Below are 22,414 nucleotides of genomic sequence, written 5' to 3'. Positions count from 1 at the left end.
TCTGTCTCATTCTAGACCACAGAGTAAACTGCTTAAGGCCCAGTGGAAGATGCAGGAGGTGAAGACAATGAAGGAGCAGCTTGCTGTAGAGGGGGTGGGATTATTGAAAGAACACAAGCAGCACCATGTTGACATGACCATGACTGAAAAGCTTAATGGACAGACAGGAGCAGAGAGAAGTACTCTGTCTCATTCTAGACCACAGAGTAAACTGCTTAAGGCCCAGTGGAAGATGCAGGAGGTGAAGACAATGAAGGTGCAGCTTGCTGTAGAGGGGGTGGGATTATTGAAAGAACACAAGCAGCACCACGTTGACATGACCATGACTGAAAAGCTTAATGGACAGACAGGAGCAGAGAGAAGTACTCTGTCTCATTCTAGACCACAGAGTAAACTGCTTAAGGCCCAGTGGAAGATGCACGAGGCGAAGACAGTGAAGGAGCAGCTTGCTGTAGAGGGGGTGGGATTATTGAAAAAACACAAGCAGCACCACGTTGACATGACCATGACTGAGAAGCTTAATGGACAGACAGGAGCAGAGAGAAGTACTCTGTCTCATTCTAGACCACAGAGTAAACTGCTTAAGGCCCGGTGGAAGATGCAGGAGGTGAAGACAATGAAGGAGCAGCTTGCTGTAGAGGGGGTGGGATTATTGAAAGAACACAAGCAGCACCACGTTGACATGACCATGACTGAAAAGCTTAATGGACAGACAGGAGCAGAGAGAAGTACTCTGTCTCATTCTAGACCACAGAGTAAACTTCCTCAGGCCCGGTGGAAGATGCAGGAGGCGAAGACAATGAAGGTGCAGTTTGCTGTAGAGGGGGTGGGATTATTGAAAGAACGCAAGCAGCACCACGTTGACATGACCATGACTGAAATGCTTAATGGACAGACAGGAGCAGGTAGAAGTACTCTGTCTCATTCTAGACCACAGAGTAAACTTCCTCAGGCCCAGTGGAAGATGCAGGAGGCGAAGACAATGAAGGTGCAGTTTGCTGTAGAGGGGGTGGGATTATTGAAAGAACACAAGCAGCACCACGTTGACATGACCATGACTGAAATGCTTAATGGACAGACAGGAGCAGGTAGAAGTACTCTGTCTCATTCTAGACCACAGAGTAAACTTCCTCAGGCTCGGTGGAAGATGCAGGAGGCGAAGACAATGAAGGTGCAGTTTGCTGTAGAGGGGGTGGGATTATTGAAAGAACGCAAGCAGCACCACGTTGACATGACCATGACTGAAAAGTTTAACCACAATAAAAAGGTTAGGAAGTTCAACACTGAGATGATGCTGTCTAGAGTAGATGAAGATGAGAGGCAGGATCAGCAGGCGCGCCTTCAAGAAAAGCTTGATGTCCGGTCTGTCAAAAAATCTCAGTCCAATCAAATGACAGAGAGGCAGCAAATGAAAGAGAAAGAGAGACTGGACAACCGAAAAGGTGGATACAGACACTGGGTCACTGAAGAGTGGGAAAAGCGGGAGAAGGAAAAAGAAGAGAAAATGTCTGCAATTCATCAGTCTATTTCTGCCCACAGACAGAATACGATCAGGGGGAAAACAGCAGAAGCAAAAGGAGGAGCGTCAAATTGGGAAGGAGCAGCTTCTGGCTGACAAAGACGCTGCCAAGTTATTCCAAGAAAAAGGAAGACGATCACAGAAGCCAGAATTGAGGTAGTTCAATCTCTCCACGTGAGCTACACCAGTCAGCTCAGTGAGCAGCTAAAAAGCGAGCGAAACATCCACACATCCAAATCAACTACTGCTGGGCAAAAGACACTTTCTAGACACTTTCTTTATTTTTTTCTTAAACTTACTGTACATAGGAAACCTTATTTTCTTTACTTTTTTACATTTTTGAAATTCTTTTTATGGTTTGCACAGTTGTAATTTATTGCTCCTTTTGTTCTTATTTGCACCTTTATTTTTTCTTGTTCTCCCTATTGTTCTTATGTGCACCCTTGTTGTTCTTATTTTGCACCTTATTTGCACCCCCCCTTGTGTGTTCTGAAGAGCTTCTGTAAGAGTGAATTTCTCCATTGTGAGATTAATAAAGTCTTAAAGGAAAGGAAACAACCACAACAACAATAATAATGAATAATAATAATTAAACATGTAAAATAAATAAGACAAAATAAATGTCATAATCTAATTTCTGTCCTAATATTTTTACTGAAAATTGTTTTTGAGTGTTTTGAAGTGAGTGAGTCATGTGACCATAACAAGATAGCTGTTGTTACATGTTACAGTTTAACTACAGCTAGAGGACTACTGTGCTCATATATATAAAATCCAGAGTTTCAAGAAAGAATGAAAAATAAAATTGAACTAGACAAAGAAGCTTTGCTAGTAGGTCTGTGAGGCTATAATTAGGTACAGCTTCAGCTCCATCATCATAATATCATGCTGACATTCAGCAAGTGTAATGTTTTGTGTGTTCACCATCTTCATTTAGTGTGTTAGCATCCTATCCCTACTTTCATCTTTGACTCTACCTCTTTACTTTCTACCCCTTACCCGAACCAGGGTCTGCATCCCCACACCCCGCTTTTATTGGTGCAGTTGGTGAGAGGCAGGGGTAGATGATGGTAGTGCGGCACTTGGCAGTTACATGTGGCATTTAGGCCTGTGGTAGCATTGTAGCAGCTAACAATTGCTAAAATGGTGGTAGTATGATAATATCTTAGCAGTTAGCATTGGCATTTAGCAGTTAACATTAACAGTATAGGTGAATCTAACTGTATTGTCTTCTTCTGTTCTTCTTAGCAGTTAGCATTAGCATTAGCTAAATGGTAGCATCGGTACTGGTCACTACCTGGAGCATCTCCTAAACAGGCCTGGGTCAGTTGAACGTGGCAGTGCTGTTTGGATTGTGTAGGAGCAGTGTGAACTGGCACTAGGGGGGGTGACTGTGGGACACCGGAGTTCACCGCCTAGCCTCCTGGAGGTGTCGTGGGACTAAGTAGGCGAAACATCATTGAAGGGAGGTATTCACCTGATGACCCCCAGAGACGTGTTAGGAATCACTGCTCTTTGGCATGTATAGAGACAGATTAGGGGTCCAAGGTTCTTCACTGAGAATGAATCCTCTTTTTGAGCACAAGTATCTTGTGTTTAACTAATTTGCGTATTATCACTACACACAAAGTATAGCTGTTGGGAATGTCATTAGCTTTGCAGATATTTTGCCATACACCAAAATATTTAACAAATTGCACGTGCACTAATGCACCCCTCTACCATCATGGATGCTGGCTTTTGAACTATGCACTGATAACAAGCTGGACTGTCCCCCTCCTCTTTAGCCCGGAGGATAAGAAAGGAAGAAGGAAATAACTTCAAATTTTGACTTGTTCGGCCACAGGAGAGTTTTCCACTTCTTGGGAAAGACTCAGCGTCTCTGGGAGGCTCTTTTTAAACTCAATCATGTTACTGACCTGCTGCCAGTTAACCTAATTAATTGTCAGATGTTCCACCAGCTGTTTTCTTTTAGCATTTCACAACTGTTTCAGTCTTTTGTTGCCGTTGGCCCAACTTTTTTGAAACGTGGTGCTGGCATCAAATTCTAAACAAGAACAAGTTCAGAGTAAAGGCTTTTAACGTAGTTTTTATCACTGTGGCGATCTGTCATTGAGATTTCAGTACATACCTTTTTCCTCTTGTCTCTTGTATCACAAAGTATAGCTGATGGGAATTACATCTTTGCACGTATTTTGCCATAAATCAAAACATTCAACAGATTACATTTTTGACCTGATGATGGGGCTATACTGTAAGACAGTGGCCCCCAACCTTTTTGTCACCGCGGACCGGTCAACGCTTGACAATTTAACTGCGGAGCAGGGGGGGTGTAAGTGGATCACTGTGTACTGGAATGCAACTTTATTAGCAGCTTCCTCAGAACATTGCGCCAACAATCATCCAGAGTGCTTGATCTCCAAGTGGCATGGTTTTGAAGGGATCATCGCCTCATTAGAGAGCCGGTGACCGCATATTATGCAGAGCGGGCTCAGCGTGTGGGAATCACCTGTCGTGACAAATCCAGATTTCAAGTAGACTCCTGCTATTGTCTATTAAAAGCTTTTTTTTCTTGGAAGTCGTAGGCTCTTCTTCTGTCTCTTCACTGGGCCTTTTCCCCTTCGCAAAGAAACTTTCCTCAGACTTCTGTTTCTTACTCATTTTGCTATTTTGTGGGTTAAATTTGAGCGCTCAAGTAAGCGAGATGTAACCGAGAGAATCCGGTAATTTTTCAAAATAAAAGATTGTTCAGACTCCGTTAATAAATAAAACGGAAATAATTATTTCTTGTGCACCCCGGTACCAATTGATCCACGGACCGTTACCGGTCCGGGCGTTGGGGACATAGATGTATAAAAGTATCAAACTTATGTATGTCTATGGTTGGGGACCTCTGTGCTACAGTGCTACAGTTTAAATTGTTTGGACACATTGTGTGGGCTTAATCTGCTCTACATAATGGGTTGAAAGTGTTTGATAGGTTTTTATGATTGCTATGTTCAGTGCAGGTTTAATCCAGGTGGGATACTTGCAGTATACTGAACGTGTGTCCAACATGCTGTAAATGTAAATGGGCTTGACTGCAGAGTGCTACCATTAGACCGTTGGATTTGCATATGTAATGGAAGGAGTCATCTATATGTGAAACCTCTGGGAACAACCAGGACAGTTCTGCACTGCCTGGTTTATAGCAGCTTTCTTTTCTTTTTTTTTCCCAACAGAGAACATGCATGAGTCATCAGACTCATTTTCCACCTAATTAGTTGGAGTCTAATATGGTCTGCCAGCACTGACAGGTGTGCTCTGAATGTGGTTCACGCATCTTACTCACACATTCAGCCTTTTTCATTTCCAAGCTCTCTAGAAATTAGCGCACACGTTTGATGCGTCCATAATGCAAGACTTTAAGAGACTGTGGAGAGGGTGAGTCAAGGACATTTGCATTGCACGCTCACCTCATTCTAACCAAAATAGTAAGGGATGTGGTTGTATGAACACAGAGCTGTAACAGCTAGGCTGCTACAAATTTGGTGCCACAATGCATTATCAGAGGAAGACTGTGGTGTATGCAGACTACACTGCTCTGCCTTAAATTCATTTACTACCAGTGCAACCAGTCAACAGACGGTATACTCAATAACATGTAGTGCCTGCAGGACCCTGTTTAAATTGTTTATTTTTGAAGTTGTTTTTGTAGGTGATGACTCCTCCCAACATAAAACAAAAAGTTACAAAATTGTCTATGTAATCAAAATCATGTGTAAGAGACTTCATAAAAAACAAACATGAACACATACATACACATATAGAAGTGAAAGTAACATAAGATTGGCAAACTATTGACCCTGTGATACTCAGCATTGGGTGCATGCAACCTGACAGTAACTGTAGAATATCTACAAAAGTCCAATTAAAGAATCATAGCATCTAACAACTTCAAAACACCAACAACTCCTGCACATTACATATCGTGTGCAACCAGCGAGCACTGTTCAGCGGGGCACACCAGATTCCTGACTCTGTTTTGTGAAGTCGCGTAAAGGTTCACAGTGTAATACAGCAGGATCCCCATCAAACAGTTTCAAGCAAGACTGTATATTTGGAACATACAAAATAAATTTTATTATCCATTCTCTTCATGTCTACATCTTATTAGATTTTCTAGACAATGGCATTGTCAAATAACACACCCAAATTAATTCTAATAATCCTGACAGGTGCAACAATACGTTTCTGTCAAGTCCAGGTGTCAAAATATAACTGAATGTGGAAAGCAATTCTTAAATCTTCTTCTTTGTTATTTTCAACATAAAAAGGGGAGCCATGGCCCTGGGCCGCAGTGAGAGCTAGGCAGGACATGGCCATGAGCACACATAAACACAGGTGAGGAAGTGGCTTCAGGGTTGAGCCCCGGTGGCTGCAGGGACTTGTGTGGCCAGAGTGTTGGGAGCAGAGATGACAGGTGATCCAGCAATGTTAGCCAGTGGCTGCGAGGAGGACATTGAGGTGATGCCTAGGAGAGATGGAGGGGGGGGCCTCATTAATAATTTACATGTCATCACGAAGCCCAGGAAACAGTTTGTGACATAACTTTCTTTGCAACCATTTTCCGATGGTCCTCTTACAATCTGTCCGACTCTTTGGCTGCAAATAAAGTTTTATCTCTAATTCGAAAAATAGTCAAACTATAGATGTCCAGCCATTCCCAATCTGATTTTCCCTTTGGCTCAAAGTGCACGATTAACTTTCTTCAACGGACCGATTACAAGAGGAACATCTAAAAATATAGACTTCATTTCAAACAGGGCCGTTCATGCTTAGCAGGTTTACTTACCGGCCATCATACTTGAGGAGCTGACTGGTGTAGAGCTGGCAGCCATCCCTCCAGGAGTGGCCCCTCTTCCCTGATCTTTGACGATGGGATCTGACAACAAAAGTGGATTTGAGCACCTCACAAACCAAACATGTTTTAACACAACCAAGCATTGACATTTTGGAATGAAGCTATTAATTCATGCAGTGAGTAAGAGACACAGACTGGGAGATTTTTAAAAAAATGGAGGAGAAAATAAAACAAAAAGAAAAAAAAAAACACTTGCAGAAGTAGGGATGATCCATGGCCTCTCTGGCTGTGAGGCGGGCTTGATGGTCATAGCGCAGCAGTTTGTCCAGGAAGTCTAGAGCCTCTGTGCTGACCAGGTGCTGGTTCTCACTGTGCACAAACCTCTCCCACCTTTTGCGGGAGTGTCTAGTGGACAAACCGGGGATCATGTGTTAATGTGAGGTATTCATTAGCCAAAACCTCAGTCGAAAACATTCAAGCAGCGACAGTGTTTTACCTTCCGAGAATGTCATTGAACCGTGGATCCAATTCAATGTTGTACTTGTCAATGTAGTCGTACAGGTCCTCGGTGCCAAGTACTTTCGCGATTCGCACGAGCTGCAAGGTAGAAGAAACAAGACTCAACAATTAAAAGAGTGGAGTTAGATTTTTTTAAATTATATTAAATCATGTGAAGGGTAAAGAGGGGTCTGGATTCTATTGCAGTTTATAGCGTTATAATCAGTTAGGTAGTGTGTTTGTATGGAGAGTCAGGTTTTATAATCAGTCAGATTTTGTTTCATTTTGATAGTTTGATGACAGCAATCCATCCTTCATTTAACAGGCAGAACTCAGTTTTGCATGTTGAGTGTGGAAAAATTAATTAATTTTAACAGATTAAACAAGTTTTCCTGATTACGAGGAAATTAGAGTTCAATCTCTGAGCACAGAGTGGAAGCTGTACGAGACGACTACTTGAAAAATTATAAATCAACAGTTGCCATTGTGCACCATTGGAAATAAATATCAATTAAGATTAGACTTCATTAATCTCACAATGGAGAAATTCACTTTTACAGAAGCTCTACAGAAGAACAATAAAGGTGCAAATAAGAACAAGAACTCAACTCAACTGTAATATCAAATAGGCTGAAGAAAACAAGCCTAGAAGAGCCATGGAATAAACTTGAAATGCTGCATTCATGTTACAGCGTAGGAAGGAAAAACCTGCGACACTAATGACACCGTCCATGGAGGTAAAATGTGCTATGACACTTGTCCACTGGTACAGTCCTGCATTTGTCTTTTACCCCTTCTGTTATACATTCAGTACTCCAAACTCACAAAAAGTTAATAACAAATGTCCACGATCACTCAATAACCACTGAGATAACCTAGAAAGACATCCCAGAAGAGCTGCTGTGGCCAACTCTTCTGTTAGGTTTACATAGTCAAACCACATTCCTCTAACAATACTATGTATTATGCAATGTTGAACAAAAATACAAGTCCAGACACTTCTCTCCTCAGGTCAGAGGTTTGTGACTACTTACAAAAAACTAAAAAGACTTCATTTAAAAATACAATAAAAAAACCTTCTTCTTCATACCTGATCGTAGTTGTCATGACCGTGAAAGAAGGGTTCCTTTCTGAAGATCATGCTGGCGAGCATGCAACCCAAACTCCACATGTCCAAGCTGTAGTCATACATCTGCAAACAACACAGAGAGATGAAAAGGTTTGAAGCGGCTTCCTGACTGCATTTTAAACGATACAAATCAATTCTCTTGTCTTTATTAATATAATTCCTGGGCGTCTTGTGTAAAAACATGACTAGACATGAAGACGTGTATAGGAGCCATACCTGGTAGTCTACCAGCAGTTCAGGTCCTTTGAAGTACCTTGATGCCACTCTCACGTTGTACTCCTGGTTTGGGTGGTAGAATTCTGCCAAACCCCAATCGATTAGGCGGAGCTGGAAGTTTAAAAAAAATTGAGTGTATTTTTAAGAAATGCTTTTTGCTGACGTCACAGCACAGAAAAGAGGACATTTTAAAAACAGGCGGCACATGGGACAATACCTTTCTGTGTTCATGATCAATCATTACATTGTGTGGCTTGACATCTCTGTGCATAATGCCCATACTGTGGCAATAATCCAGGGCCTGTCAGGTCAAAAGGAAAAATATGTTAACAATAGAAATAGAGCTTGATATGTTTCTGGCAAATATCACAGAACCAGTGCAGACCATAAAGCGCTGTAAGAAGAAGCTGTTTCTTACCTTTAAGATTTCGTACATGTAGAACCGTATGTCAAAGTCAGATAGGGTTTGATACAATTGCTGTAAAAAAGGAAAAATATGTGAGGCGTTCATAAAAAAGTGAAATGTATTAGTATATACAAAATCAAAAAGCCATGATCTTTACCTTGAAATCTGTGTTGTTCACATGTTCAAAGACCAAAGCTGGGGTTCGGGACTAAAAAAAAGAAAAACAACAAATGCATGTTAATGTATGAAACACTGTACATACGAGAGTCCTAAACTGTAAGAGTGCAGAAAGGAGATCAAAATTACCACAGGATCCTTGACGATATCTAACAGTGAGATGATATTTGGGCCACCCCTCAGATTTTCCAGGATCTTTATTTCTCTCTTGATTTTCTTTTTCTTGACCGGCTGTGAACAGAGATAGTCTTGTAAGGAACATGAAATCTCAGCTGAAGTGACAAAATCACGACTGTTTTACTGAAAAACATTTGCAAAACAAATAAAACATGAGGTAAATCAATGGATTGTCTCCATACCTTCAGTATTTTGACGACCACTTTTTCATTGTTTGTGATGTTTATGGCTTCAAACACTTCACTATATTTGCCTCTCCCTAGTTTTCTGACTAGCTGATAGTCGTCCTGGTTCCTAAAAAACCAAAAAGCCACAGTGAACAATGCTGAGCTTACCCAACAAAGCAAAACAAGACAAATACAACTAATGCACCAACTTACCCCCATTCAACAACATGGGACTCATAGTCCCAGTATTCCCGAGGTCTCTGTGTGTTTACATCAGGGTAAACTCGAGAGCGGCTTGGAACAGGGCCAGACATATTCTAAACAGGATCTTCTCTAAATCTCCTAAAACAAAACAAACATCAAAAAATTGAAATCACAGAAATCAATCAGTTCAAAAGCACTTTGTGTACAAATGTACAGTGGTACCATTGAGGACATCATAAGGAACTAAACTAAACATAACTAAAAATAGGTGATATAAACTAATGTAATTATAAGACAACACATTACCTGGGAGGTTCCCTCCAGGATGATGGTGATTGATGAATCTGAACAGGAGCAATCGAGATGCCTTTGCGGTAAGAAAGCTACACGGGCATAGAGACATAATACAGACAGTTAGCCAGCTACTGTCCAACCATTCCTATTTGTTCATTAATACTAACATACATTAATATAGATGTTAGTAATACCATGTGCAGATCTTAGAAATGTTAATAACAGCTAAGGAAACACTTTAACGTGAGCACTTTTACACCACAGAATGCTAATCTGAATAAATTAACTACAAATGAAGAAATACTATGCAACTACAATAGCAGCAAATGCCATTTAAATAATGCACATACCCAAAACATAAACTCTAACCAAATGAATCGCGTTAATGTCTATATATGGTAGCGTGTGAAATATAGAAACCTGAATGTTAAATGGGGGCATCCAACCAGTCTAATCAGGAGGTACAGGGTTCAATACAGTCATCACTGGGGGCTACACCAAGGCAGTATCTCCTGTTGAAAAAAAGGCAGAAAGTAGGTTGATTAAAATCAATGCTGTCAATTAAGCAAACACGAGCAAACTATGTGAGCTAACGTATGCCAGCCAATACAGCTACAAGGCTACATCAAATTAATGGGTTTACGAGAAGCATCCAATCGACAAATGCTCTCTCTGGTAACGTTACAAAACACTCGTTCTGTTACAGACAGTTTGCCCGCTTAGCACTTTCATGAAAAGGTGAGTTTACGCTACAAACCCTCTGTGGCCCAAGGCCTGCACAAGTGCAGTGGAGCTAGCAGTTAGCTAGCAGGCAAACCGGGCAGCTGGTTGGGCTGCGAGCTAGTTAGCATTAGCTCGTCAACAGCAGAGGGAAAAGCCGGTTGGAAAAGTCACAACTAGCTCTCGGCCACATTATGAGACCGCAACGGCAAGAAATGAACAGTCGGCGAGAAAAATAGTCAAAAACATCCCAGTGGTCGTTATTCGTGTATAGCCGAACAACAAGCTTCGAAAAATATGTTTCCTAAAGCTAGAAAGTGCTAAGCTAGCAGGCTAAGGGAGTGAATAGCCTGCTGGCTGGCGAGGCATACTGACTGACAACGCCTTGAAAAAACATCCTACAAACACTGTGATCGAACAGTACAATGGCACCGCGGTTGTGTTACTTGTTCCCAGCTTCGCCTTACACACAAAACACTCAACAGCAGCCCCAAACCTGCGACGATTTGTGGTTAAATAACACGATTACCTCTCAGCGTTGTTGGGACGTCAATATGGCGATGCTTGGGATCAAGAGCTTAGTGCGAATAGCCTTTCCCGCAGAGGGCGCTCTCCTTTTTCTTTTTCATGAGGGAGATTGTTGCTCCCTCTGCCACCAACAGGTCTGACAGGAGCGGAAACTTTTATCTGCATGTGTCTAAGCGTGTTTATTTAGTCACAACTGTCATGTCATTTAAAAAAAACTGTTAGCGGTAGTAGCAATAATCCTACCCCTAACTCACTGTTCATTTCCATAAGCAACAGGCACATTTCACCACCAATATCATTCAGTGGGCCAACATAATTCATTTTTTTTCTGTAATAATTGGTATGCAGCAGGTACACACGAGATTGCAATTAAAATAGTTTCATAACCAGTTTCTTTACATCACTTGATTACTACATTGTGCTCTCAATTTCAGGATATTTCCACCAAGAGACATTCCTATGCACTAATAAACACAAGGGCCTGTTTTAAAAAGGTCATTGTATAGGAAAAATATGGGGCTCGCTGGGTAAATGGACAATGGTGAAATAATGAAAACAATGCAAGGTCTGTAGCATAATTTAAAAGGACAGAAAAAGCCAGGGGCATTTTCCTGAAGTGACCAGCCACCTGTAATCAGTACATAATAGAGAGAAAGACTAATCCTTTATGTGAGTTTGACTGTTTCAAACATCTTTTCATCGTGAATTTGAGATAAAGAATAGGCCCTTGTAAGTTTATCCTGTAGCCTAATTGTTGTTGCTGTGCATGCAAGTCATGCACTGTTAAACATACAGAAATAGTCTTTGACTGCAGCTCTATCTGATACATCTGGTCAGAATCTATAATTAAGTAGGGCAAGATGTACGAAAGGTGAAAAATCAGGATAAAGTCGCAGTATATAAAAGCCTGACAGCACGCTTGCTCACAAACACAGCTGGGGACCAAAGTCAGCAATGAAGCCGTAAGTTTTTAGATTTTGTCTAACAGATATTTATCTTTTCAAACATCCGTCAGTGAAATGTATTTAATTTTCCAGTGGTAAATGACAATGTCATAAGAATTCAACAGAAACATGCATTTTAACCTTAGACTTAATTGTGCTTTTATTCATTTCAGCTTCACGTGTTGTCTGCTTCTTCTGTTTGCAACTATGGTGGTAGCAGCCCCAATCAGAGGTAAATCAGAAAAAAAAAAAATTAAAAGGTTGATTTGAGTTTATTAAACTATTGTAATGCATGTTTCCGATTGATTAAATATAGTAGCGGGGATAACACTTTTTCTTTCTTTCCTGCTTTGTTTCAAGTCCAAAGAGAAAATGTGTTAAGCTTCCTAAATGGTGAGATTACTAATGTCACTTTTATATAGCCTATATGTCCTGGTAGCTTTTTAAAATCAGTTTGAATCTGTTTAAATCGCTACTATGAACTTTCATCACATAATCTCTTCATTACTTTTATTATAGATGCACTGGACACAACGACTGAAAAGACCATACCTGCAACTGTAACAGGTCTGTGATTCAAAATGTAGCTATCAGACAAAAAAACTCACAGGAAAGTTCCTTACTGGGAGCTCATCTCACCAGATCCTCAAAGTGCTTTTTGTTGTCCGAGAACATAAACCTGAGTTTCATAGACCACAAAAGAGACAAAAACAGAACAGAGACATACAGGGAGTGTGTGCTTTATCGTTAAGCTTAACCTTCAGGGTGTACTGTAGCAAGCACTTTTGACATTATCTGATCGTTGCCATATGTGATTATCACCATGTATTTTCTCACATCTGCAGCATATAGAAACCCGCCAAGTAAACCTGTGAAAGAACAAGACTCTGAAGGTACATTTTTGTGCTTTTTTTCCTGTTGAAAGAAATAGAGTGGATTTTAGTCCTACTTTATACATGCTGTATGTATACACAACAGCTCAAAAGCTTGCAATCACTTGTTATACTCATGTTTTTCCTCTTGTCTAGTTCCAAATTGTCACAAGACAGCTGTGCATACATGCCGCTTGTCACCAGTAGGATTTTATTTTAAATAGCAGCAAACTCATTCACAGATATGTCAGAGGCAAAATCTACAGAGAGTTCTGACACCAATGGATTTAAAGGTATGTGGGCTTAATTTCATGCAAAATGTGGAAAAAAATATCTAATTCCATAAAAATGAAACTTTTTTCATATTTCAAAACCTGAACTGTTAGATTAAAAAAAGCAGAGGTGTAGTAGGTTAAATTCAAGTTCAAAGTAGCATCTTAGTGTCTTTAACAGTGCAGACAACATACTGATGGAGATATGGTAGCATTAACTTTTACTCCTCCCAGATGCATTTGAAGACCCTGACAGCCATGAGGTCATGATTCCTACACTTGTGGTGAAAGACAATTCACCATCAAGGAGGAAATCAGGAGGAGATGTAGACAACATGGGATCTTTGGCTATGAGCAGCAGGCTGGTTCAGGACCAGGGGAGCAGAGAGCACAGTGGACCACACGTGGCACACCAGGCTAGCAGAGAGGGGCCCGATCTTAACAGTGAGGAGGGGATGACGGCAGGTGCTGAAATATTGGTAGGAAAACAAATCATGCATTTAAGAAGAGACCAAGTGACTGACAGTGCCAATCCAGGCTCCAATCTCCAGAGAAAGGCAACTCCAGGAAGAGTTCATGGGTTAGATGTTGTGCTGGCCCCAGGCCAAAGCAGAGAACTGGTGGACTGGGATAGTTTGGAGGACAACAATGGCAGACCTGCTCCAGTGGGCAACAGAGGAGATGATGGTAAGACTTTCAACATTACATAAAATAGAATTGTTCCAAGAGTTATGCTCTGCTGTCAAAGGTTAAACAATCAGCTTTAATATTCCTGCAGAAACCAGAGAATTTATCAGCTCTGAAACTTATCCAGTGGGTAAGAACTATTTCCCCCTCCGCTAGTGAATATCATAACAACTTTGTTAGATTACTAATGCATACGGAGACTGCTTTCCTGAAAAGCTCTTTCCTTCCTCATAGATGCTGTAGCACCTCCGGAGCACAAGCCCAGCAGCTTGTTTGTTCCAGCCAAGAGCCGAGCCTCGCGATGATACTGCGGAGGTGTGTTTCCTCTGCATTTGAATCAGACAAATGTTTTAAGCTTACAGCTCCACTCGCCCAGCCTGGCTCAGGAAACAACTCCACAACATGTTGTCATGTTAACCACATAATGCACATTTAATTAGTTATAGTCCATCCTCGCCTGATTAGAGGATGAGGCGATTTCCCAGCTCTTGCTTTGTTGATCGTCTGGTACGAACACAATGTTGAATACCAATTGTTTTTCCTGTCTTTCTTTACGATTCTATTCCTTCCTCATAATGAGTCAGGAGCCACCATCTGTTGAGTCATATGAGGCGGACAGGCTGCTTCCAAATACAGTTGCATCAGGGACTTTTTCATCCAGATTTAGAGTTTCACATGTTTTGTTATGTGATCTTGTGGACAAGTTAAAGAAATAAAAAGGCTCTGAGAATTTTGTTTGGAAGCTTCAGTGTGATATTTGTTAGTGGAGTCAAAAATGTCAGAAAATGAAATTTGAAATGACTATTTTTCGTTCTTTCTTTTTTTAAAAAACCCTAATTTTTGATTATTTCAGGCTCTCTGAGGCTGAAACGTGTCCTATTTATCTCAACATTTCAAGTGTGATGTAAAATTGTTCAAGTAATCTCCCAAAACATAAAAAGAAAATGTAAAGAGTGCATCCTTTTCATTTCCTGGGTTTTTAAATGTACTTTAATTTATAATTAGCTGAATACAAATACATATATAGAGATTTGAAAAAAAACATTATTCAGCGAACATCACATTCAGCACTCAGTAAATAAAATATAAATCAATTACATGCAAGTTACATATCCATATACTGTATGTTGTTACCTATAATCCTGCAGGTGGCAAAACAGGATGTGTGTAGAGGGGTGTGAGGTACTATCCAGCTGTAGCTTGAGAAAATAATTACAGACATTGTTGGCATTTGTGTAGCTCCACTGTTTCATTTCCTAAAGTGCCGAAGCTCACTGTACACATCCGATTGGACTCCATGTAACTCCTATAAAGAAGTCAAAGCAATCCGTCATGGAAACACAAATGATGTATAAATATAACCAGAAACAATTTTCTTATTAATTGTCTCTGAGGCTTGAATAATGCTTTACCTGGTACGGGGATTCTGTGACCTCTGTTGCCATTTTCTTTGATATTGATGGTGGTAGGTTGCCTGTTAAACAATTTTAAGATGTTAATTTCACCCTGCCATCGTACCACTACAGCATACCCACAAATAAACAGCAGTACAAAAAGATTTAGTGCTCACCATCCTGAGAGCCCCATTCCTTCCGTCTCTTGTGGTGAGTTGCAAAGCAGAACACAGAAATAGTGATGAAGATGGTCAAGATAATATCAGTGGCAATAATGGCCATCACAGACCCCATATTTATTACATAGCAGGAACCACATTCTGTGAAAGAGAGAAGAGTCTGTAAGACAAAACCAAAACTCACAGCATCATATTCCAGCTGGAGCAAAAGGGTTTAGGAAAGCTAGATACCTTGCTGTCCTTCTGCGGATCCTGAAAAACAAAGTTTGTAAAGATGTCAGATCATAAAAGCAGAATTGTGTCGTCCCTACGGCCTTGACTGTCTACTGCACACACAGCACACTCACCGAACAACGAACCCACGATACAGAGAGTGTCAGACATGTTCTTGATGTTGGTTTCAGGTGAAGGAGGAAATGAGAAGGAGAGGCTGAAGGCCACCTGTCCTCCTGTTCTCTTTCAAATGGCTGCGTTGTTGTGCCCATAAACAATATGTTGGATGTCAGAGGTGGGAGGGTTCACAGATGAAGAGGTGTCCACAGTCAATGCAGGCTGTGGTGTGGGGGCTGTCAGCATGTGACTGTGTTCGGAGGAGGAGGAGGAGGAAGAGGAGGAGGAGGAGGGTGTCCACTGAGAGAAGAGGAAGCTGGTGTTTCTGTTTCTTCCCTGTAATGTCACACTCATGTGAGCCTTGCTGGTCTCATATCAACAGAAATCATCAGGATTCAGGCTTCCTTTTTGAATTTTTATCAGTATATTGATTCTTTAGGTTAACTTGTCCAAGTAATGCCAATCCCTAATAAGGTCAGTTTCATTATACCTACAGTTTCTGCTGAAATGCATGCGATCATATCTTCAAATACACCGTTTCCTCCTGACCTGTGGTTTCGTGTAGACGGTTGGCCACAGTCACTGCTGCCTAGTCTGTGAGCCATTGCTAAACCGCAGTTATATCTCTGTTGATGCTTTACTGTCAGCAAGATGAAAGCACACGTTCATTGTTATGGCATGGAGACCTTTATGTGTCATGTTTAGATATAAATGACAAATAAATACAGCTTATATATGTGCAGTATGTGGACTGAGCATACACAGACAACAACAATACATATGTTTATTGATAAAGCAAAGTGCCGCACATAGAAGTAGAAAACTAATTAGAAAATACAAAATAAATGAATAGTGCATGAGTTAAATAGAACCATAACAAAAAAAAAAAAAATCCATGTACTTAAAAAAAACCCTGGGAAATCAGGATAAAAGTTAGCAAATTCATAAACATGAGGTTAAAAAGTGATTCAAAGGAAGATGTAACAGGCAAAAGTTTCTCTAACAAATTTCTCCAGAAGCTTCTGTAGGCGCTTCAATAGGAAACGGATCATACTAATACTGAACAGATCTTAGTTCACCAGGAATTTACCTCCCGTAGGTTGATTGACCTCTGACTTTCTGGAGAAGAGCTGGAGGAAAAGCCACATAAAAAATTATTAATGTTTATACTTCAGTACATGATGGGTGAGAAACTCATGACCGTTCATTAATGGCTTGATAACTGACTCTCCAGAAAGATTTTTCCAAACCTGGCAACCCAAACATCACTCTTATTGATATCTTAAATTGATCTTTAAAGAAGCTGGACTTGACTTTTTGTTTTTTTTCAATTGGGAGTTTTAGCTGGGCCTCAAGGGAAATTCCTCATGCATGCCCTCCCTGCGACAACTTCCCATAGTCTATGAAATGAAAGTAAGAAGAGACGGTTTCATTACAGACCTTTCAATCTAGTCCTCGGCTGGCCTCTCAAAACACGCAGGGTTATCTATTGAAGAGTGATGAAGCGACACAGTGCACCTACAGCAGAGAGTAGGTAGCAACTTAACCACAGTCACCTCAGGACACGGTGAGACTGAGCATCAACTGCCCCGAATCTAATCAGGTCTCCTCTGTTCGTCACACTTCTCAAATGTCACTGTAGCACAGCACAGTAACACGGATAAGAAGACGTAAGCCTATTTGTTGGAAAAATACCCCAAAAAAGTCTTTTGAAGCTAACAAACAAGATAGAAAACAAGCATTAGAACTAACCAACCACACACCAATATACAGTATCCAAAAACAGTATTTATTGAAAACTGAAAAAATTACTTACATTAGTAATGTGCTGGAAATTCTATCTACATTTCTCTTTGTACATTGTCAACTCAGTGGTTTGTCAGCAGACACTGTAAAACATATGTAAAATCTCATTTTTATGAAAAAGAATATTTACATAAAATCTCCAGGGCTCATTAAAATACAGCATTTAGACATGTTGCTACCAAAAGTCAACTGCAGAGGGTGCTGTTTTCTGCTTGCGGTGAAAGTGGCGTAAGTCTGACTCTAGCTTTTACAAGGTAACTCCGAGCAGCGAGCTGAAGAGCACAAGCACACAAGGGACTAAATGTAAAAGTCTCTTTATACAATTTTCTAAAGCTTTCAAATAGGATACAGAACCAGCTTTAGATCCAGTGCATTGGACTATTACTGGTGACAGTGATAGCCTATGAATTCAGAGTTAGGACTGTACTTGTTGTATGTTTAGTAGAACATGTTTAACATGTGCAATAATCCACTTGACTTCATCTTTTCCAACATCTTGTCGATCAGTTCATGCAGTTGGCCCGAACGTTCATGTACACTTTGTCAGCTGTGAAGAGATGAGAGGAGAGACACAGAAATGACCTAAATGCACAAAGACCATAAGGGAGGCAGAATTTTGTGATATTATGGATCACATGTGCTCTTGGCAGGGATGCAGGAGAAATTAGATATAAAAAAGAACATTTTTATAAATGTAAACAAAAAGTCATTTCAATTTAAGATAGAACAGCAGCAAAAATGCAACTTGTGCATCATCACTGAACAGGAATATGAAAAGCCTTTGGGGAGGAAGTATGGATCAGTGATAAAGTTTTTCATCTGCATTGCATTCAATATAACACAGTGCAGATGTAAACACGACACATTTCAGTTCCATCACCTCACCCTTTTCTTTCTTTTGGCGCCGAAAGCTGGCACATCGGTAGGTGACGATGACAATGATGAGAGTCAGCAACACATCTGCACAGATGATGCCTGCTATTGTCCCCGGATCAATCCTGTAGCAAGGCACGGCGCCGTCTGGCAAACGCAGGCACGCGGTCAATAAACAGACAGACAGAGAAGAAGAGTGGGATGGAGGATGTGAGCTAAGACAGCCTGGAAAAAGTGAATCATCCGGTGTCCGCGTCTAGCTCTGCATTCGTGCTGCTTATTGTTCTAATAACATTCATAAAAATTGACTGTCAAAGATGTGTGTGTGTGTGCGTGTGCGTGTGCGTGTGTGTCCTCTTTTTGTCATACATACCTGTGAGCACCACAGCCAGATCTTAGAGAAAGAAAAGAAAAGAGACATGAAAACATCAACTTCTCTGCCAGTGACAGCACATTTGTCGGTTGGGTTTCCGTCATGCAAAATGTTTGTGGTTTCATTTTCCTGCCTGAGACCACCATACAATGTATGTGTTTGTGTGTGTGTGTGTGTGTATGCAAGAAGGAGAAGAAAGCTGCAATAATGTACTCACTGCAAAGAAAAAACAGGAGAATGATGAAGAGTTTGTTAAATGCCATTGCCAAGTTTGTCAGCTCACTTATGTGCTTTCTGAAAGACAAAAAGAGAGCAACCTTTGCCTGGTGTTGCATGCTTCAAAAATGTAGAAATGCAGTCAATAAAACACACATGTTCACACACACGTTCACATCATTCAGATTCATTGAATTCAATCAATTCAATTCAATTCAATCGTTGAATTGATGTTAAATCAACTAAACTGTCTGAGGCTACAGCTTGGACCTTTTTCTGCTTTGCTGAATAAACTGAATCGGGTTGCATCAAAACGAGCCATAAATTTCTGTTCAGACATCAACAAAAAGATGACAAGAAGTCAATAATTCACACATTCCTGAAGAATTTCTATCATCATACATCATTCTATCAACATACTGTCATCAAACTTGAATAAGATAAAGCTCTGTCAACTGAATTTTAACTCTACATTCACAGTTGCATAAAACAAAGCTTTTTCCCCAGATATTCTGGCTGTATACTGTATCTCCAATCTTAAACTTGACAGACATTAAATGGTTAAAAATTGAGATGAGGAAGAGAAAGTCAGCGGGAGTAAAGATTTTCATACCTGCTCGGCTGATCTGCCGTCCCGATTTCAAAGATGGTGTGACTCTAGTTTCCCACTAGCTTTTGTTTTTCAGTGGTGGCGTCACATCTTCTTGCTTCCTCCTTTGGGCGGAAACTCTGCCTTTTTGCTGAAGATTTGTTTAAATCAATGCGGGCCAGCGGCGTCACGACAACAGATTCTACCTGCCTGTTTACTGATGGCTGAAACTGACAGAGAAGGTGGAGATTAGAAGAGAACAGAGGAGAATACAAAATAAACCAATGAGTCAGACACAAGATATTACAAAAGACTGAACAATTAGAAGACATCAGTGCTACACACAACCACACAGTCTAAACCCTGGGGCAGCTGCATCTTTAACCTCGTCAAGTTAAAAAAAGCGAAAAATCCAGGTATAATGTTTCCGCATCAGGTAACTTTATATCTTCTGCCACAGGGTTTGAGTTAAAACTCATGTGCCGGATCATTAATCTAATCTCAAGTTTAAATGTTCACACTCTACACTCACAGAGATGTTCAAGGACATTTATTGGAGATAGTTTCACTCCCAGCTGACAGCTTGAAAATCCTCAAGGTTGAGACGATGCCTGTCTTTTATCTGTGTGGTTAGTTGTCACTTTCGTTGTAGGTCGGCGGCGCCTTGCCTCTGAATTAGATTGATTCTCTCTTTGCAACAGCAGATGGAGCTGTGAGGCTTCTATTGACAGCCATGCATCACTACACACTGATACAATGTAATCCACAGGTTTCACCTACTTTTGTTCTGTTTTATACTCCTGTTTTTTCCATCTTGATTTGGACTAAAATTGCCTTCCTATTAACAAAAAGGCATCAACATCCAATCCCATCTAAAATAACGCAGACTCAATTGAGGAAAAAAGTTCCAGATGTGGGCATTATACACACCATGTAGTACCTAAATTGTCTTTCTTAGTAATTACCACAGTACATGTGGTGTGTGCTTAGAACACATACACAGTACATCCATGTACATATACATAGCCTGATCTCCATACTATGGTGCCATTTCTTCTTTGCTACTTCTTGTTTCTTTCCCTTTGTTTTTTAGAAAATATAAATACAAATTTCAAATAATCAGACGTCCAGAAGAAGGGATAGGATTTAAAGATTTTGTTGTCAATTTAGAAGTCACAAATACTGAATGTGCCATTTGTGTTTTCTTTAAATCCCTGTGCTCCTCTGGCCGTTTGTCTGCTCTTTGGGAAAGGAAAGCAGCTTTAAGTGTCCATGTTTTCATTTTTGAAACAAACAGAATCAGAATCTGTCAAGATTTTTGTATAAAAAAAAAAAGCTCAAATCTAGAACACATAATTTTACCTTTAAAAACACAATTTTATCTAATTATTTGCTTGGCTGTCCAATCTTCTTCCACTTATCCTTTTAATTCATTAGTCTGGACTGCCTTTTCTTTCACATATGACTCACTGGTCATTTCACTTTGGTCATTTAATGCTATGTTTTATATTATTACATTTCTCTACATTTTGCATCTCTATTCTGTTATGTTGTTTTCAGTCGTGGTTTATGGAACAAATAGACACTAAAATGTTTAGTCATTTGGTAAAAAAAAAAAAAAAAAAAGATTAATCACTTTGTTCCAATATGATGCTGGTGTTTTTTAAGGTGACACAGAGGTTCCTGTAGGGTTGTGTCTGGAGAGATAACCACTGTAAAAGGAAATATGTTTTATCAAACAGACAAGGTACAAGCCAAATAAACAAAACAATAGCCCAAATGTTTGGATCCCGAACACAGAAGAGGAGGAACCTCTTCTCCAGCTCATATTGATTGACTGGTAAAATGTACAGCGTTACAGAAGTATTTGGTTTATTTATGTGAAGATTTGTGTTAACATTGGAATGAACTGCGTCTATCACTGATGATTAGTTAATAAATGCAGACTTATTTATTATTTTACTTGATTTTAGCATTGAGTTTAATATCATGTTGTTTCATTATGTTGTGCTCTTTTACTGAGACACAGGACAACATTGAAAAGACAAATTTATATATTTATTGTCATTCAGTATTGCAAAACTGGCAAATCATTTTTGTTTGACTGGATGAGTTCTGCGTTTACTGACTGCAGTATATTTATTCAAGTGCTCTACAGTTTCGATGTACTCTCCTTCATCATTGTATTATTAATTATTATGTACTATTATAATAATCACTGTTGGAACAATTACTCAGACATTTGACTTAAGTAAAAGTAACAATACCACAGTGCAGAAATACTCATTTTTTTTACATTTGAAGTTCTACTCGAGTAAAGTACATACCAGCAGAATTCAAGGTATCAAAAGTAAATGTATTCAAAGTGTTAAAATATGGTGCCTTCAATCCATAATAGTGCATCATATCTAAGAAGTCGATCATATGTTTGTATTTAAAATCAGAGCAACTATAGCAGTTAAATAACAGTAGTGACAGTATTTCCCTCTGAGTAGAAGTATAAAGCGGCATTGATTGGATATAGCAATAACAAATAACAGTATTACAAACACTAATGAATAACATACCAAACTATTAACATCACAAACCATATTAATATCAAAAGATCATTACCTTCTAAACTCATTCATGGCTCCTACAACAAAGACCTCAAAACTGTACTTAAGTACAATACTTTGAGTATATGTGCTTAGTTACTTTACACCACTGGTAATACTGTACAGATTGGAGCATTTTGCATACTATTTTTACTTAAAACACATTTTGCTGATAAAACTTCACTTAAATGACATTTTGAATGCAGGATTTTGCTTTTATTAAGTGATCCACTGATCGCCTGATGAGCCTTTGGGTCTGCTCACTTGTTGCAGTCTTTGTTCACAAGAAGAGCCTGTCACACTTTCTCACATTCTGTTCAGCTCTATTTATCTGACGCGTGGTTGAATGTGAATGTGTGGCTTCCCCTCTGCTTAGAGGGCGTGGACCACAGCTGGGGGCGGCG

General features: G+C 39.9%; 3 protein-coding genes across 3 annotated transcripts; all 3 read right to left on the bottom strand.

The window, feature by feature from the left end:
- Positions 1–5,177: 5,177 nt before the first annotated feature.
- On the bottom strand, positions 5,178–10,947 carry LOC121610224 (casein kinase II subunit alpha-like). The gene is made up of 15 exons (XM_041942237.1): positions 10,880–10,947; positions 10,051–10,142; positions 9,643–9,719; positions 9,346–9,474; positions 9,148–9,259; positions 8,918–9,019; positions 8,769–8,819; positions 8,624–8,683; positions 8,423–8,506; positions 8,206–8,316; positions 7,951–8,052; positions 6,859–6,959; positions 6,619–6,767; positions 6,354–6,443; positions 5,178–6,032 (listed from the first exon to the last, which is right to left on the bottom strand). Exons 4-15 carry the CDS (start codon positions 9,444–9,446, stop codon positions 5,917–5,919), a joined length of 1,179 nt encoding a protein of 392 aa, XP_041798171.1. The 5' UTR covers positions 9,447–9,474; positions 9,643–9,719; positions 10,051–10,142; positions 10,880–10,947; the 3' UTR covers positions 5,178–5,916.
- Positions 10,948–14,626: 3,679 nt separating this feature from the next.
- Positions 14,627–15,747, bottom strand: LOC121610986 (transmembrane immune signaling adaptor TYROBP). Its single transcript, XM_041943334.1, has 5 exons — positions 15,574–15,747; positions 15,458–15,478; positions 15,224–15,367; positions 15,066–15,127; positions 14,627–14,959 (listed from the first exon to the last, which is right to left on the bottom strand). The coding sequence occupies exons 1-5, from the start codon at positions 15,608–15,610 to the stop codon at positions 14,903–14,905; spliced, it is 321 nt and encodes a 106-aa protein (XP_041799268.1). The 5' UTR covers positions 15,611–15,747; the 3' UTR covers positions 14,627–14,902.
- A 1,583-nt stretch (positions 15,748–17,330) lies between these two features.
- On the bottom strand, positions 17,331–20,003 carry hcst (hematopoietic cell signal transducer). The gene is made up of 6 exons (XM_041943170.1): positions 19,946–20,003; positions 19,438–19,643; positions 18,826–18,902; positions 18,609–18,629; positions 18,248–18,382; positions 17,331–17,909 (listed from the first exon to the last, which is right to left on the bottom strand). Exons 3-6 carry the CDS (start codon positions 18,869–18,871, stop codon positions 17,866–17,868), a joined length of 246 nt encoding a protein of 81 aa, XP_041799104.1. The 5' UTR covers positions 18,872–18,902; positions 19,438–19,643; positions 19,946–20,003; the 3' UTR covers positions 17,331–17,865.
- Between the last annotated feature and the right edge of the window lie 2,411 nt (positions 20,004–22,414).

Source organism: Chelmon rostratus, chromosome 8 (genome assembly GCF_017976325.1).
Source record: "Chelmon rostratus isolate fCheRos1 chromosome 8, fCheRos1.pri, whole genome shotgun sequence".
NCBI classification, from domain to species: Eukaryota; Metazoa; Chordata; class Actinopteri; order Chaetodontiformes; family Chaetodontidae; genus Chelmon; species Chelmon rostratus.
This window is presented reverse-complemented; position numbering and strand designations above follow the sequence as displayed.

Coding starts and splice junctions, on each gene's coding strand:
- LOC121610224 (XM_041942237.1), bottom strand. CDS start 9,446: ATGTCTGGCCCTGTTCCAAGCCGCTCTCGAGTTTACCCTGATGTAAAC. Junction 8,507..8,623: donor ACATGTACGAAATCTTAAAG/GTAAGAAACAGC, acceptor TTGACCTGACAG/GCCCTGGATTATTGCCACAG. Junction 8,053..8,205: donor AACTGCTGGTAGACTACCAG/GTATGGCTCCTA, acceptor TGTTGTTTGCAG/ATGTATGACTACAGCTTGGA.
- hcst (XM_041943170.1), bottom strand. CDS start 18,871: ATGGCATTTAACAAACTCTTCATCATTCTCCTGTTTTTTCTTTGCA. Junction 18,630..18,825: donor TCTCCTGTTTTTTCTTTGCA/GTGAGTACATTA, acceptor TCTTTCTCTAAG/ATCTGGCTGTGGTGCTCACA. Junction 17,910..18,247: donor GCGCCAAAAGAAAGAAAAGG/GTGAGGTGATGG, acceptor ATCTCTTCACAG/CTGACAAAGTGTACATGAAC.
- LOC121610986 (XM_041943334.1), bottom strand. CDS start 15,610: ATGTCTGACACTCTCTGTATCGTGGGTTCGTTGTTCG. Junction 15,368..15,457: donor ATCCGCAGAAGGACAGCAAG/GTATCTAGCTTT, acceptor TCTCTTTCACAG/AATGTGGTTCCTGCTATGTA. Junction 15,128..15,223: donor GGAATGGGGCTCTCAGGATG/GTGAGCACTAAA, acceptor ATTGTTTAACAG/GCAACCTACCACCATCAATA.